Source organism: Pongo abelii, chromosome 8 (genome assembly GCF_028885655.2).
Source record: "Pongo abelii isolate AG06213 chromosome 8, NHGRI_mPonAbe1-v2.0_pri, whole genome shotgun sequence".
Lineage (NCBI taxonomy): Eukaryota > Metazoa > Chordata > Mammalia > Primates > Hominidae > Pongo > Pongo abelii.
In genome coordinates this window covers 123,923,372-123,937,965 of record NC_071993.2, presented here as the reverse complement: position 1 = coordinate 123,937,965, position 14,594 = coordinate 123,923,372, and the positions used below count along the sequence as shown (strand labels likewise).

Below are 14,594 nucleotides of genomic sequence, written 5' to 3'. Positions count from 1 at the left end.
AGTTGAATAGAAAGACAGTATATTACAATTCCTATTGAAGTGGTGCATTTGAGCTTCTGGGATTTCTACCCTGGGGAGAAGCTTCATATTTAACCCTCTGGAACCTGCCACCATGACTACTAGAGTGAGAACTTGGGTTCTTGGCACCATCACTGATGCGGCTCTGTGGCCCTTCCCATATGATAGGAATGAAGGTAGAATGAGGCCTAGGAGAAAGAAAGGCCTCTCATTCCAGAAGCAGTCTTGGGCAGCTGCCCGTGGGAGCCAAGAGTGGACCTAGTGATGTCAAGCCAGGAGGAGCTACAAACCACAGGGGAAAAATTAAAACTAAGGGATAGCTTGAAGGGATAGACTTTTTATTTACAGATCTGGAAGATGGAGATGGAAACAGGGATTCAGAAAGAATGAAATCAGTAAACATGCCAAAAACTAGCCTGTAGCCGCCTATTTCTAGGAGAAGATGCCTTTGAGAAACAGCATGCTGTCATGGAAAAGGCAGAAACAGGGAGACAGGAGCTTCTGACTCTTGTTCTGACTCTGCCACTGATAAGCTGTGTGGTTTCAGGCCAGTTCCTTCCCCTCTTCATGCCCCATCGTCCTCATCTGTAAAAGGACAGGTCAGACTAGACGACTGCCCTAGTCCCTTTCCACCTTCCACCGGGATTCTAAGGCAGTGGTCATTATCCTTGAGAAACCAGTCACTATCCTTCCATGCCTAGATTCAGAAAATGCCCACTGCGCCTAGTTCAGTGATAACAAAGGGGTTCTCAAATTGTAGCCTATAAGTGACTTAATAATAGATTAATCTGCAGTCAAGAAGCTTGCTTCAGGACAGGGAAATCGTTCTTTGGACTGAGACAATTCCAGGACAATTTCAGCCTGATGATACTAGGTTTATGAGTTTTCAGTTCAATCAACATCCATGTATTGCTGCTGTGGAGCCCAGAGAGCACTTCCTGGAAATTTTTAGCCCTGAGCTGATGAAGAAAGCTTTTTCTAGGATCTGTGCAACACCCCTTCACCTACAGACACACACGAGCATGGAAACATCCATGGTAGTTCTACAGAAGTGATGAAGGTTAGTATGGGTTGATGGAAGTTGCTCACCTAGAATGAGAGAAATACTACCTCCTTTGCATGCTGAAAGCAGTTTGGCTGGCTTACATAAGAGTGGGCCCAGGCCCAAGATGGTGAAGCCATTATAATGGTGACTCGACCTGCAGACTTGGATGGGACTTTCCCTGGAACCTCAGTTGGGCTGCAGCTTTATTTCCTAGAATCTCCTCACCTGTTTGTTTTCAGTTTAGAGTTGCCCACAGATAAATCTGCATGAGATTTAGAAGGTGGAAGTGAAGTAGTTGTCTTAAGAAAATTTTTTTTAACCCTCGGAAGGTCTGTGTAGGGCAGGCTCTGTTATAGCTTGTGCATGACATTCCTGATGTGCTGACTCACCTAACTGGCATGTGGCAGTGACTGGCCCACAGTTTCTCCAGCTCCCCACATCTCCTCCTCCAGCTTTTCCAAATCCTGGGGCAGGTGCATGTGCAGCTCCTTGGGGAAGGCTCCTGCTTATCCTGCAGATTGTCTTGCATCATCAGGATTGGTGCTTGTGAGAGACAGAGAGATAGGTGCAGCTCTAGTTTGTCCCCATTCTCTGTCACTTTACAGCTGCCTTCCCTCCCAACTGTCAGAACAGCTGACTGCAGGCCCAGTGTCAGACGCAGAGGCAGCAGATTTACACAGACGGCATGACTAGTGCCTCCCATTCCCTAAGGTCTAATTCCTCTGATCAATCCTTAATATTACTCATAGTTGTTCTGCTTCTCCCATCACAGGCTTTTAAATACCAGAGAGAGTCAAAACAGGTACCACTGGAGAAACTACACCCCATTCTGATTCCTAAAGCATAGCGGCAGATGTCTGGAGAAGTAGTTCCTTGGCCGAGGTAGATGGACAATGTCATGATGCCATAATCAGGCAAAAATAAAGGAATCTGTCCTCACTACAGCACAGCCTGTCCCCAGGCTCCTGATTATTTTTGTTTTTACCACCTCCAAGGAAGACAGAGTGTTTGTCACTTAGGATGATGACCAAGCCACACGTAGGTAATATAACCCGATAGCCAGAGGGAGTGGTTTTCAAACATTTGGACAGATCTTACAGTACTGGTCAGAAAGTGAAAAAAACAGTGTGGTCTTTGGGTTTGAGGTTTTGTGCCCGTGACCGGGTCATGCAGGTTACTTTTGCTCAGTAGTTGATCGTTTGTTCTGTTGTTTTTGTTGCAAGAGAGACATCCAGACCTACTCACACCCAAACCTTGATTTCTCCTGCTTCATTCTGAACCTTTCCGTTTATTAGTATTTGTCCATTCGTTTAGTCCACAAATGCGTCTGTGCTAGGTGCTGGGGATAGAATTGTGAGTAAAGTTAAACAGTCCCTGCCTCGTGGATGTTTACATGCTATTGGAAGAGACAGACAGGAAACAACTGTGGTAAGTCCAACAAGAGAGGTATTAGGTGGTAAAAGAGCATCCCCTGCCAGCTCTGACCTGCCGAAGGGGTCAGAGAATAGTGGAAAGCAGCTCCTGGTGAGGGGCTGGTAGAGCAGTGGGCAGGCACTGGCTGGTAGCTCACTGGCACCTGGCGGAACCCCAAGAGGTGGGATGGTAGTGTGCCGGGTCATGGTTAACAGCCAGTTCTCAGGGACAAAAAGGCCTGATCTAGCATTTTCCAAAAAGACCAGAAAAGTCCGAAAGCCCCAGCCCTGCCTGCTGCAGCTGCCTCCACCTTCAGGCAGCAGCTCAGCAGCCTGAACCTTCGGGTGTTTCAGAGAGATCTGTTTCCATAAGGAAATCCTCACCCATTCAGCCTGAGGAGCCATAGCTTCTTGCAGCAGAAGAGACGAGAGGAGGAGTCTGTGGAAAACTGCCTCTGAAATTTCATAAGAAATTTCTCAAGAAACCTGATTCTCCTTTTAGAAACATTAATGGTAACTTAGCATTTTAGCTTCTACTCTGACTCTTTCTCTGCCCTTGGTCCTACCGCCACCCCCTCCTGAAGTCTGACCAGATCTCCTCTAGTTGGTAATGGGAGCAGCCGGCATGCCTCTCACCTGCCATCAGTGATGAGGGGTGATTACTCCCCTTGTCCACGCAGGCTCCTCAGCGCTACCCTGCAACCAGCCGTACCCAGGGACACACAGGAGGGAAGGGAGTTAACTGGCTCCATCCAGCTAAGTGAGGGCAGGTGGGGGTCTGGGCAGCAGGCTGTGAGAAGTTCACAGTTTGTCCATGAGATTTACACTTCCTGAGAAGAGAATGCAATTAAGCAGGTAGGTGCATTTGGCTTTTTAACACTTCCGTAGTTAATCGCTCTTTCTCTGCCTTCTTTCTTCTGGCCTTGTGCTCCTAGTATCAGCTGTGTAATCCGATAGCTTCATTTTTTCTTTTAAATGGCTGGCATCTCAAAGACTACTATATGCATGTTGACTAGACTTAGAACATTTTGGGTTTTATGTTGGTCTGAATCCAGAATATCAGAGACAACTATTTTCTCTCTCTGCTTTTTACTTTTTTTGTCTAACTCTTCATCTCGTAGGCCTCCCAGTAGCACTGGATGCAGGAAAAAATACATTGACGGTGAAAAACAAGCCGAACCAGTTGTAGTTTTAGATCCTGTTTCTACACATGAACCCCAAACCAAAGACCAGGTTGCTGAAAAAGATCCAACTCAACACAAGGAGGATGAAGGCAAAATTCAACCAGAAAACAAAGAAGACAGCATTGAAAACGTGAGAGAGACAGACAGCTCCAACTGCTGATCCGTAAACCAGAAGCCTGACATGTTTGGAAGTCCTTTTCAATAAGCACATGATTAGTGTTGTTATATTGGCAAGGGCTGTAGACATTCTGCTCTGGTCACTGTATTCAGAATACAGGTTCTTTTCTGGTGTCACTTTTGTAAGTAGCAACTATAAACATAAGTAAGCTGTTTAGCAAAACATACATTCCTAGTAGGTTTTGGTTTTTTGATCTTTATAAAGATGAGATTTTTTTTCCTAGTTACTGTATTAAGTATGACTTATTTTAGAAGGTTACAAAAAATTCAGATGTTGATACCTTTTTAGGAAATGTGCATACCACTCATCAAATGGAATGCTGAAAGTTTGAGGTGCTTGTACATAATCCGATAAACAAAACTGATCAACCTAATGTGATTTTAAAAGCCCCCAAAGAAGTTTCTGTTTTAGGTCTGATCCTCTTGATGGAGAAACTGCAGCAGCGTGGAAATTGTTGGGTACTGTGGCATACAAGTTATTTTCTACAGTAGACTGAGATAAACTGAAAACTCAGGAGCTGGCATCAAACTCGTAGTCCCATAGTCAGTGTTAATTACACACATTGTTAACTATTGGATGAAAAATATGTTCTATTGATTGTGTCCAAAGCCTCCCAAGGACCTCCGTGGGGATGCTCTGGTAGCCTGAATACAGAACTGAGGTGAAAGTCCAAACCTTGAATTTTACAGTAATAAGTTGGTAAACCATGTGCTCTGTGCTATTAGTTAATTATGTTTTCCCAAATACTAATGTGGCACAAGTACCATATTTTATCAGAGTTCTTAATGTACAGTACGGTGAAGATAAGTGACAAGCACACATTTTTCTTGCTTCACTGCTGTTCTATATTACACAGGTTTGTTGTTTTTTTTTTTTAAAAAAGAAATTAAGCAGTAGTTAGTCTCTAAAAATACAATGTTTCAGGCTACCACAGTGAATAAATAGAAATGTAATCAGGGATTAAAAAAAAAAAAAAAAAACTTATGCAGCTTTTCGAAGTTGATTGTTTCAAAATTGGTGTTTATTTAAAATAAGTGGTAATGTACTTGAATGCACTTTTTATGACAATGATTCAGTAATGGTAATTTTACTATTAAAGAAAGTGAAAGGTTTAGTTTTGTTAGCATGGCTCAGCATGTAGCTGTCAGGTGTTTTTCACCTAAGGGCAAAAGAAAATGATAGTAATAATTGCAGTAGTTGTATTGTATTGTATTTTTGCACGTGTGGTAAGCATAGGCTTGAAGAGGTGGGTAGGCAGGTACATGTACTTCCTAAATTTGGAGATAATTATCTTTCTGTAAGTTCGTTATGCTTGACTGTTTCCATGTTCTCCCAATAATGATTTTACAGTTACTTATCACTTTACTCATGGGGAATTAAAATGTAATGTTTTTCAACTGTATCTTTCCTTAACTGGATAATACTGCTATATGATATGCTTACTACAGACTGCATTAATTCACGAAACAAATTCTGTTATGCTGTAATTTGAACTCTCCTCACCACAACTTATTAAAAAGGCACCAATAGTTTCCCATTAAGGGTCAGTTGTGGTTATTATTAACGTTTCTGGTTTAGTTCCCCAAGCTTGACGTTCTTTAATAGAAAATTGTATACTATTTGACAACTTTAGTAATTTTTAATAGTCCCTAAGATGGTTTATTGAGTTTTCTTTCATGTTTCTTTGTGCTGTCTTCCTTCTTGCATCTGTGATCTGTCTGCCAGCATGCAACTCACACACATTTAGGAATATAAAAATATGTACTCTGTCTTTCATATTTCATCACACCATCAACAGAATAATATGGTTATCAAAATACCCTCCTTTCTAGAGTAAGAAGTTGCCCTTTGAGTGAAATGCATTAGCTGGACTAGGGAACAATTAATAACAGGTGTTTTGAAAGTGTTCCTGCCTTTTTTAAGCTGCTTACTTTCTCTCACTGTGATTACAAAGCATTTTAAATTAATTTGACATAAAGGTATTTGATGGAAGATATTCATTCACTCACCTTTTTCTGCCTACAGTTTTTCCCTTTTCACTTCGGTTTTGAGGGAGTTTTGCCCCTGGCTGGGGTGACACTGTCAACCAAAGCAAGGGATCCCAAATAGGAAGACATAGGAGAACTATGCTTATATCCGCAAGGTATGTTCATAGCTATTGCACACACAAAACTTACATACATCCTGCTTACACAATTTTAAGTTGGAAGAGACTGCATCTTTATGTTTTTGATTTCTCTAAAAGGTTATTTATGCTTCCTTCTGTTTGGGAAAGATAAATTAAGTCTTGTGCGCTATAGAGGATTTTTTTCTTTAAAAAAAACAAATGTTGATGCATTTTATAGCCAGAGTGAGGCACAGAGGTAGAGGTACTTTGTGCCATTGCTATTAAAGAAAAAGAAAATGTCTCATTTTTTTTCTGGAAGAATAAGATTTTAATTAAAGCACTTGCACCCTTTTGTATCTGAGCTGGTCTCAAACAAAGTCCTCACCCACAGCAGTTTCAGCAGCTGAACAGTCCCATGGAAGTTCTGACTGGCAGGCATCAACAGGGCTATTAGCACCCAGCCTAGTTTGCCCTGAGTACGGAGGATGGATGCTTTGGCTCTAACTACTCACTAATAATTGCTCCTTCCTTACCTTCTTTGTTAATGGTAAACTGCTGGAAATGGAGTAGTACAGGTAACAATTATTTTTAATTGTCTTTCCAGACCAGTTTTTGGTTGTGTGTTCAGTAAATGATAGTCTGTATCACAGCCTTAAAGTCTGGATTATTTTTCTAAATGCATACTCTACATGTTTAGTTACATTCATTGTGGAACAACATTAGCTTATATACCAATAAGTTGTTGAGAATGGATAACCATCTGTTATTATCACTGAGCTTCGAAGACTCATCAAGCAGTCCCTGCATAAGGATTGGAGTGGTTTGAAGTTTCTCTTCCAAGCACTAACATTTCCCTATCCCACAGTCATTTTTAATTTGGTATATGACTGTTTCTTTCATTTCTTTCACAGATAATATTATATATACGGTTATATAAATATATTTTGTATTATATGTTATATAACAGAGAGAAAGTATAAATAGAAAGAGTGCCTAGCACCCTAAGAAATTTAAATTAAAATGCTAATTATCCATTGGTGAGCGCAGTCTCGAGGATAGGTGAGTAAACTGCTGTGTTGAAGTTACACTGCTGACCTAGTTATGGTAATAAATCACCTCTTTGGTTAATTTAATTTGGTTATTTTGTTATTTGTTGTACATTTTTGCTCTAGTTTTAGTAATTTAATTATAATTTATATCACTGTTTCAGGGCATATTCTCATGGTGTGTGTGTGTGTGTGTGTGTGTGTATTTTTCAAAGGGTATGTGAACACCCAGTCATGTTTGTTCTGCCTTTAAAATGAATTTTCCTTCCAGTTTCTCCTACCCGTTGTTTGTTGCTAAGCATCAGGAGAGGCAGTAGCAGCCACAAACTGTGACACAGTTCTTCCAACTTAGAGTGATACCAACCAAGTTTCCTGCCCCATGCTCTGAGAGAGTCTGCACCTGAGCCAGTTTCAAATCATAGCTTTGAGAATAAGGAGTTGGCTCTGTTATGAGGAAATTAAGGTCCCTTGTTAGTACTCTTTAAAAGGAGAGGTCCTCAGTGTGCTTAATAAAAATTATAGAATTTGTTAGAAGTCTAAACTTAGCCAACTCCCCTACAGGTCAGTACATAGCAATTTATATAATTTTTAGGAGAAGCAAATGGTAACCCTTTTAACGAGACCCTAAATCATATAAAGTGGTTGGATATTATTATATCTATATGTCTGTGTCTGAATATGTTTATTTCTGCTACTCCTCTGCTATAATCCCAACACTGGTTTACAAAAGAGGCAATTCAGGCAACAGATATGTTACATCATTTTTTTTTTATCACTTGCGGATTGCTTTTTAAATGCTGTAGTATAAATAACTGGGCATTTAATAACCTTGAGAATATTTATTCATTTACTGATGTGCTTATTCATTTATACTCATTCTTACTCCAAAAAGGATCTAAGAAGACTCGCAAAGATAAAAATAATACAAGAAAAACTAAAAATTTAAAAAGAAGAGGGAATTAGGAAAAAAGGAGTCAAGGGTAGGAAAGTGAGATGAAACTGGCTGTTACAAAAAATAGTGACGCTCTCACACTTCTACGTGAGGTTGGCTACGAAAATGTGTCAGTGCTTTTCAGCACAGACATGTAGAATAAAAACAGAAGATAGACATCTGTTCCCAGCACAGAGAGCTTCTAGGGTCATTAGGTTTTTGTTCTCAGAGATATTCTGATTGGTAAAGGATGGGGTGTTTGAGTGTGGAGTTGGCAACAAAAATATTGGCCTCTTTTACTGAAGCGTGTCCCTGAAAAATGGACAAGAGAGCTAATAGACAAACAAAATCCACATGGAAGTGTGGTGGCTGCAAAACAAAGTTCACAGATAGAATTTCAGGCAAAAACATCATATATGTAATTTACCAAACAGTGGAATTAGAAGAATAAAAACCACAAGAGTTGGTGAAGTTGAAGAGGAAACTCAATGTGGAGACGCGGTGCCGTACTTCAGACCTCCCGGTCTACTAATACTGATGGTATGGCTGGAACCTGGGGTGTTCCTATCCAGAGGATGCTCCTGTTTCGGCTGATTCCTCTACACCTTGTGTGGGGAAGGTGGGCACCAGCGGCTCCCTAGCCGCAGCAGCCTCAAGTGCCTCCGCAGCCTTTTCAGCTTCCTCATTAAAGTAAAAAAAAGTGTGTTCTTCTTTGAAACCTATTTAAAAAAAAAGTAACAATAAAGTTTACTGTCTAATCCAATGGTGCCAGTTTTTATATACTACATAAGTTGAAGGAGATCATCTTCAGTACTAGTCCAAAGGTGTCACATCACCATCGGAAAGGATTCCAGAACCATTTACAACTGGGCCTATCTTTGGTTATATGTTAATTGTGCCATACAGATGTTCTGTTCGATTTTATTTGCACTCTCATTCAACATTCTGGAACATCTGATGACGCATCATGGACTTTGGGCAGAGGCTTAGTGGAAAGGGTTAAGAGGAAGATGATAAACTGAGGGAAAGGCCAGTATTAGGCATGATACAAGCCACTGCCAGCTGACTGCTCCCAGGGAAATGATGGCAGGCGAGGACCATTCCAGTCAGGTCCTTACATGTAAGTATTGACAACATTTTAATAGCTGAGCTTTTGCCAAGATTTCCTACTCTAAAGTGGGAGTGGAGAGATTTATTTTTCCAGTTTTTGGTCCCTTTAATAATGATTCACCAAGGCCAGTGTCAGAGAAATTCTCCTCGATCTGTTAATCTATTGTGGAATACTGAGGGGGCTGCACTGTCACCACAGAGGGGTGGAGCCTATGGTCACCAGAGTCCTTTTGGATGCCCTGCAGCAGCTGTTTACCTCGTGGTAACGTCTGGCTGGAACTGGGATCAGTCATTCAGGGAATCTAAGGCCTCCCACAAGTCAGGATGTCCGGAAAAATAATCAGATATGTGGAACAGTATAATTTTACCTATTTGAAAAAACTAGCCCTTCTACTACACACTAAACAATACAGACTAACTTTTGACTTCCCTTACGTGGCTCAGAAATAGTCTCCCAATTATATCTTTATTTTCTGAATCCTAGGATGCATTTCAAGACCGCTACATACGTTAAACATGACAAGTTTATAATCACAGTTTCTATTGGTCTCTTTAAATGCCACTGCATGCTATAGGCCTCCTTTTGGCCATCACAATCAGTAATATAAGAAAATAAAAATGCATATTTGGTGTGTTTCTCTTCAGTTACCCAGTATACAAGGTGCTTCTAACCATGCAGATTTACAAAGGTTCAGTTTCACTAAATGATTGATTTCTCTTGAGACCTTAACCTTTCCAAGGTATGTTAAAATTAACACACTGCCTACTTGTTTTTAAGTAAAATGATTTGTTTCCAAGAACCCTCAGGAAAGCGTCTGCCTTCAACTTTCATGGGCTGTGCAGGGAAACCTTAAGTATAATTTGGACCATAACAAAAGGTAGGCTTGGAAATTCCAATCAATTAATTCTATTGAAGAGCATCGTGTAGCCTATTCATCAAGAAAAAGGGCGAGAGTTTTAAACATTCAGGTAAATAGATGATCCATTAAGACAACAATATACATTGTGGCAAGTGCCATCCTAGTTTTGTCAGCACTTATGTATGGTCTTTGGATTCCTCTGCCCTCCTGCAGAGGGACTTCTATTCCCCCTCTTCCAATCTTTGTTCTCTTATTCATGGCTAAGTGAAAACAAAGCAAGAAAGCAGCACATACCCAGTGTTCCATTCTGGACAAGTTCTTCCTCTATAGTGAGAAGGCGGTTGTATTTAGTCACTCGTTCACCACGGGAAAGACCCCCCAACTTGATAAACCGGACACCAAGCCCAACAGCCTGAAAGGGGGGAAAAAAACTAATTTTAGACGGAGAAGCAATGTCTTGCTAAATGACAATTCTTTAAAGAGAAAGGAAACTGTCATGGTGTGCTGTTTGGGATTTTCTCTTACTAGTTTTTTATCTTTATGTAAGCACAGTGGCCTACAAGCTGAGAGTGCTGAAAGGCAAACAGATGATGTGACTGACTATCCATCAGGCACTTTACTAGTCACGTAGGCATGCTGATTTTATCTAAGAACGTTCTGGCCTTTCTCACTTCATTTTAGGAGGAAAGATTGCAGGTGCACACCCCAGTCATTTAAGTATGCTCATCATTTTCCCTGGACTTCAGTTTTTCATCTTTTTAAAAGTTCAAAGATTAGCTCTTTGTAAAAGGTAGCTATCCGGGAGGAAGCAAGTCTGTTTCATAAAAGGTTACATGACTTTCTCCACCAAAGACTGCATTTCTCTGAAATACCAATTCGTGATAAAAGCAGTGTTTGGCAGTTGACCAGCATTCAGCACTTACCAAATCGACAAGGCTGTCATCAGATGATTCTCCTTCTGTACTTCCAAAGACAGTGATGTGCTTCTTACCTGGAAGAGGAATTTCTTTCAGTTTTATACGGTGTGGAAAGTTAGGATACATGTGGGCCTCTGGGATCAAAATTAAAAATTTCTCAGATTTAAAACTTCCCTGTGAAGAGTCAATTATTTGCCCACCTAGGATTCTAACATTTGCATTTTTATTGCCCTGCTTTTGTTTGTTTGCCCCCCAATTTCAGTAGCTTAGATGCTGTAAATACTAAATGAATACTGTGTTTCATTAAAATTAAGATACATGATGGCTGGGCGTGGTGGCTCACTCCTGTAATCCCAGCACTTTGGGAGGCCAAGGCGGGTGGATCCTGAGGTCAGGAGATCGAGACCATTCTGGCTAATGGTGAAACCCCGTCTCTACTAAAAATACAAAAAATTAGCCGGGTGTGGTCGTGGGTGCCTGTAGTCCCAGCTACTCGGGAGGCTGAGGCAGGAGAATGGCGTGAACCCAGGAGGCAGAGCTTGCAGTGAGCTGAGATCGCGCCACTGCACTCCAGCTCTGGGCAACAGAGCGAGACTCCGTCTCAAAAAAAAAAAAAAAAATTTAAGATACATGATTTGTAAGATGTATTATTATTTTATTACCACTAAAAGGGGGTAGGGGGATGCTCAAATTAGATTGACACATTTCTAAGACTGCGGCCATAAGACATGATTCAATTTTTTAAATGTTCAGTGTAGAAAAATGCATCTTTGAGTCAGTGAAATATGGTAAGAGTAACGTGGAGTTGGTATGCCTACGTAATGGCTTTCTCCTTCCATTGTGTAGAATTTTATTCAAAGGACTGTCATTCTGAATGTTTACTAGAAGAGTAGTGTTGGTAGTAATCAATCATTTGAGGGTCTTGAAACCCTTTGAAATGTGCCAGTCTGTGAAGAGTGCCAGCCAGACCTCTTCCTGCAGCAACAGTGTTTGCACTGCCTCCTATCTATCATATACCACCCACAGGCCAGCCCTGCATGAGCATCTTCTTCCATCCTCTGGCACCAACCCAGGCCCCTGGCTGCCAGTCTGGCTCTGAGTTCTATTCCAGCTCTGAGACCAGCTTTCTGTCTAGTTCCTGAGACCCACTCGTGGTATTTGTTTCATGTCCTCTGCATAAGTGTACAAGATGCCCTTGAACTCAGTTTGTAGTCTAGTGGGAGACCCCAGTTATTAGGTAGTTGTACAAGTGATTGTGGTCAGTATTACAAAGAGGAAATACAGGATGCTAGGAGGAAGATTCAGAACAGAACCAGTTAGGGATAGGGGAAGGCAAGAGTGGCTGAAGACATTTCATTTTAGCCAAGACCTGAAGGATGCAGAGCCAAGTATGTCAGAGCAAAGCATTCTGGTCCAAAGGAGCAGCATGTTGACAGATGGTCAAGAGTTGTGGGCAAGTGAGATGACTACAGTGTAACAGGAAAGTTGCCTAATCTCTCCAAGTCTTGTTTTCTTATCAATAAAGTGGAAATGATAGGGTCTACTTCACAGAGATGCTATAAGGATTATGTCCAATTCACAAATGCCTGACCCATTGGTCTTAAGTAAAGCTGCTCTCCTCTGGCATCCCAGATGCACCAGCACTGGAGCCCTGCTTTTCACCTGTCATCCCCTGATCCGCATTGCTGGGATCCTGTCCTTCAATCCCAGCTTGATGACTCAGGTTCTGCCTCCCAAGACTTCCCTGATACCCCACTGCCTTGCCAACCTGCTTGGCAGCTTCCTCATGCTGCCTGTTAGTAGTGAACCTACCCTTGCCTCAGGTCTCTATACTGACAGAAAACTGCTTCTAATCTGATCTTGTTGTTTGTTTTCTAAACTGCTCAAGTAAACCATTCCCTGCAGCGGATGATCTGGTTCCAAATTCTGATCCCTCCTAGACTTCCCCAAGTAATGCAAATTAAAATGGCCGACTGGTGTCGGGATATATTATAAGTAGTTAAGTTTATTTTCAATTAAGTAATTCCTACATCCTTACTACGTACTTGGGCCATGCCTATGTGGAAGAAAGAGCTGTGGTCCCTGTTAAGATATTGACTCCTTATCTAGAATCTAGAGCATAAAGTGGTAGTAAATGATAGGAGGAAATTTACAATACTGCGGTAATGTGATGCAGGCTACACGCGTTCTGCCCCTGCTGTTCCTTGGCTGTGCTTGGTGTCTTGGCTTTGTGAATGGTGAGCTATTTTTCTTAGCTTGAACACTACATTGTAGCCAGAAGCCTGGCTAGTGCAGATGGGTACCCAGGTGTTCCACAGTGCATGATTCAGGATTTGAGACCTGTTCTTTAGCAGTAAGAGTTGGGGTACCTCTATGGGTTTCTGTAAATTAATTAATTAATTAATTTTGAGATGGAGTCGCTGTGTGGCCCAGGCTGGAGTGCAGTGGCGCGTTCTCGGCTCACTGCAGGCTCTGCCTCCTGAGTTCACGCCATTCTCCTGCCTCAGCCTCCCGAGTAGCTGGGACTACAGGCACCCACGACCACACCCGGCTAATTTTTTGTACTTTTAGTAGAGATAGGGTTTCACCGTGTTAGCCAGGATGGTCTCGATCTCCTGACCTCATGATCCGCCGGCCTCGGCCTCCCAAAGTGCTGGGATTACAGGCATGAGCCACCACGCCCGGCCAGGTTTCTGTAAATTTAAAGATTTTCTGTAGCCCAAGCTCAGAACCTAAAGCAAATTGATAAATGTGCTGAAGGCTATGCCCTTTCATAAGAAATCAGCCATTAGTTCTCCTGTTACAGGCAGAAGGGCTCTCCCCTCTGTGAAGCTTACAGGGCAGTGGCCTTGGCCATACCTCTGGTAGCCCTCAGTAAAGGGGATGAGCTTGGACTTGGGCTGTTAGTGGAACATAGTGAAGGGAGTCAGTAAGCTGCCTTTTGTGTTCCAGCACTAAATCTCTCACAAATGGTTGGACTTTCTTTTCTTCCAAGATTTCTCCCATGCTTTTTAGTAACTTTGATATGCTGTGTATTTTTGGTTTCTTGTATAACCAAGTCATTACGAGTCTTTCAGATAAAGACTCTTACTTTTACTTTTCAGTAAAAGTATACTTTTACTCACTGTCAATCAAATTGGTTATTTCCACCAAGTCAGACATTGTAGTTTGGTTTGTGTGTTTTATGATCAGCCCATTGGATTTGGGGATGCTGATGTTTCCTTGCTCTAGAAGTTTAGAAATGCTTTTGGAAGCAGTTCCTGCAATTATGTAACACCTGGAACCAAGTGCGTGATAGATGCTGTCCCATTGTTCCAAGTCCTGGGTAAATATTTAAGAATTGATCATTATAATGCATTGAACATAATTACACAACAACGGGAATAATATAGCACATACTCAAGCTCACACATTTTTCCTGAGATACACAAAACAATTTTCTTTTACTTCTGTTCCTGAATGACCCTGTACCACAGCCACACAAACTAAGAAGCTTTGGGTAACAGAAACTAATAGTGAATTTGAGCTTAAAGGTTTTATGAACAAAATGTTAATACACTAAATGCTATTTCTTACATGGATTTTAGAGTTCTTCAGACCCAGGCTATTCCCATCCACTCTTGTCTATAATGCTGCTAAGGATTGGCTGGATGGATTTTTCTGATATTTCTGATAAACAGAAAATGGAAAAAGAAAGCCTGCAAGGGCTCTAGTCCCTTCTCAACACCCTTATTTTTATTGGTGAGACTATCATATGAAACGAAATGCTTATTTTAAAATTATACA

At 41.4% G+C, this 14,594-nt stretch overlaps 2 protein-coding genes across 12 annotated transcripts in view; one reads left to right on the top strand and one right to left on the bottom strand.

Annotated features, from left to right (window-relative positions):
* SHTN1 (shootin 1) overlaps window positions 1–5,378 on the top strand; it is a 123,282-nt gene extending 117,904 nt beyond the window's left edge. For 5 of the 10 annotated variants that reach the window (XM_024253044.3, XM_054521559.2, XM_063727105.1 and 2 more), the window contains one exon: window positions 3,597–5,378. In XM_024253044.3, the coding sequence (XP_024108812.3) occupies window positions 3,597–3,819 (223 nt within the window). In that variant the 3' untranslated portion in view covers window positions 3,820–5,378. 10 annotated transcript variants of the gene reach the window in all.
* Window positions 5,379–5,382: 4 nt separating this feature from the next.
* Window positions 5,383–14,594, bottom strand: part of ENO4 (enolase 4) — a 46,992-nt gene continuing 37,780 nt past the window's right edge. For both annotated transcript variants that reach the window (XM_054522927.2, XM_054522928.2), the window contains 4 exons: window positions 13,934–14,129; window positions 10,815–10,882; window positions 10,186–10,303; window positions 5,383–8,640 (listed from right to left, as the gene is read on the bottom strand). In XM_054522927.2, the coding sequence (XP_054378902.2) occupies window positions 8,486–8,640; window positions 10,186–10,303; window positions 10,815–10,882; window positions 13,934–14,129 (537 nt within the window). In that variant the 3' untranslated portion in view covers window positions 5,383–8,485. The remainder of the gene's footprint in view (window positions 8,641–10,185; window positions 10,304–10,814; window positions 10,883–13,933; window positions 14,130–14,594) is intronic.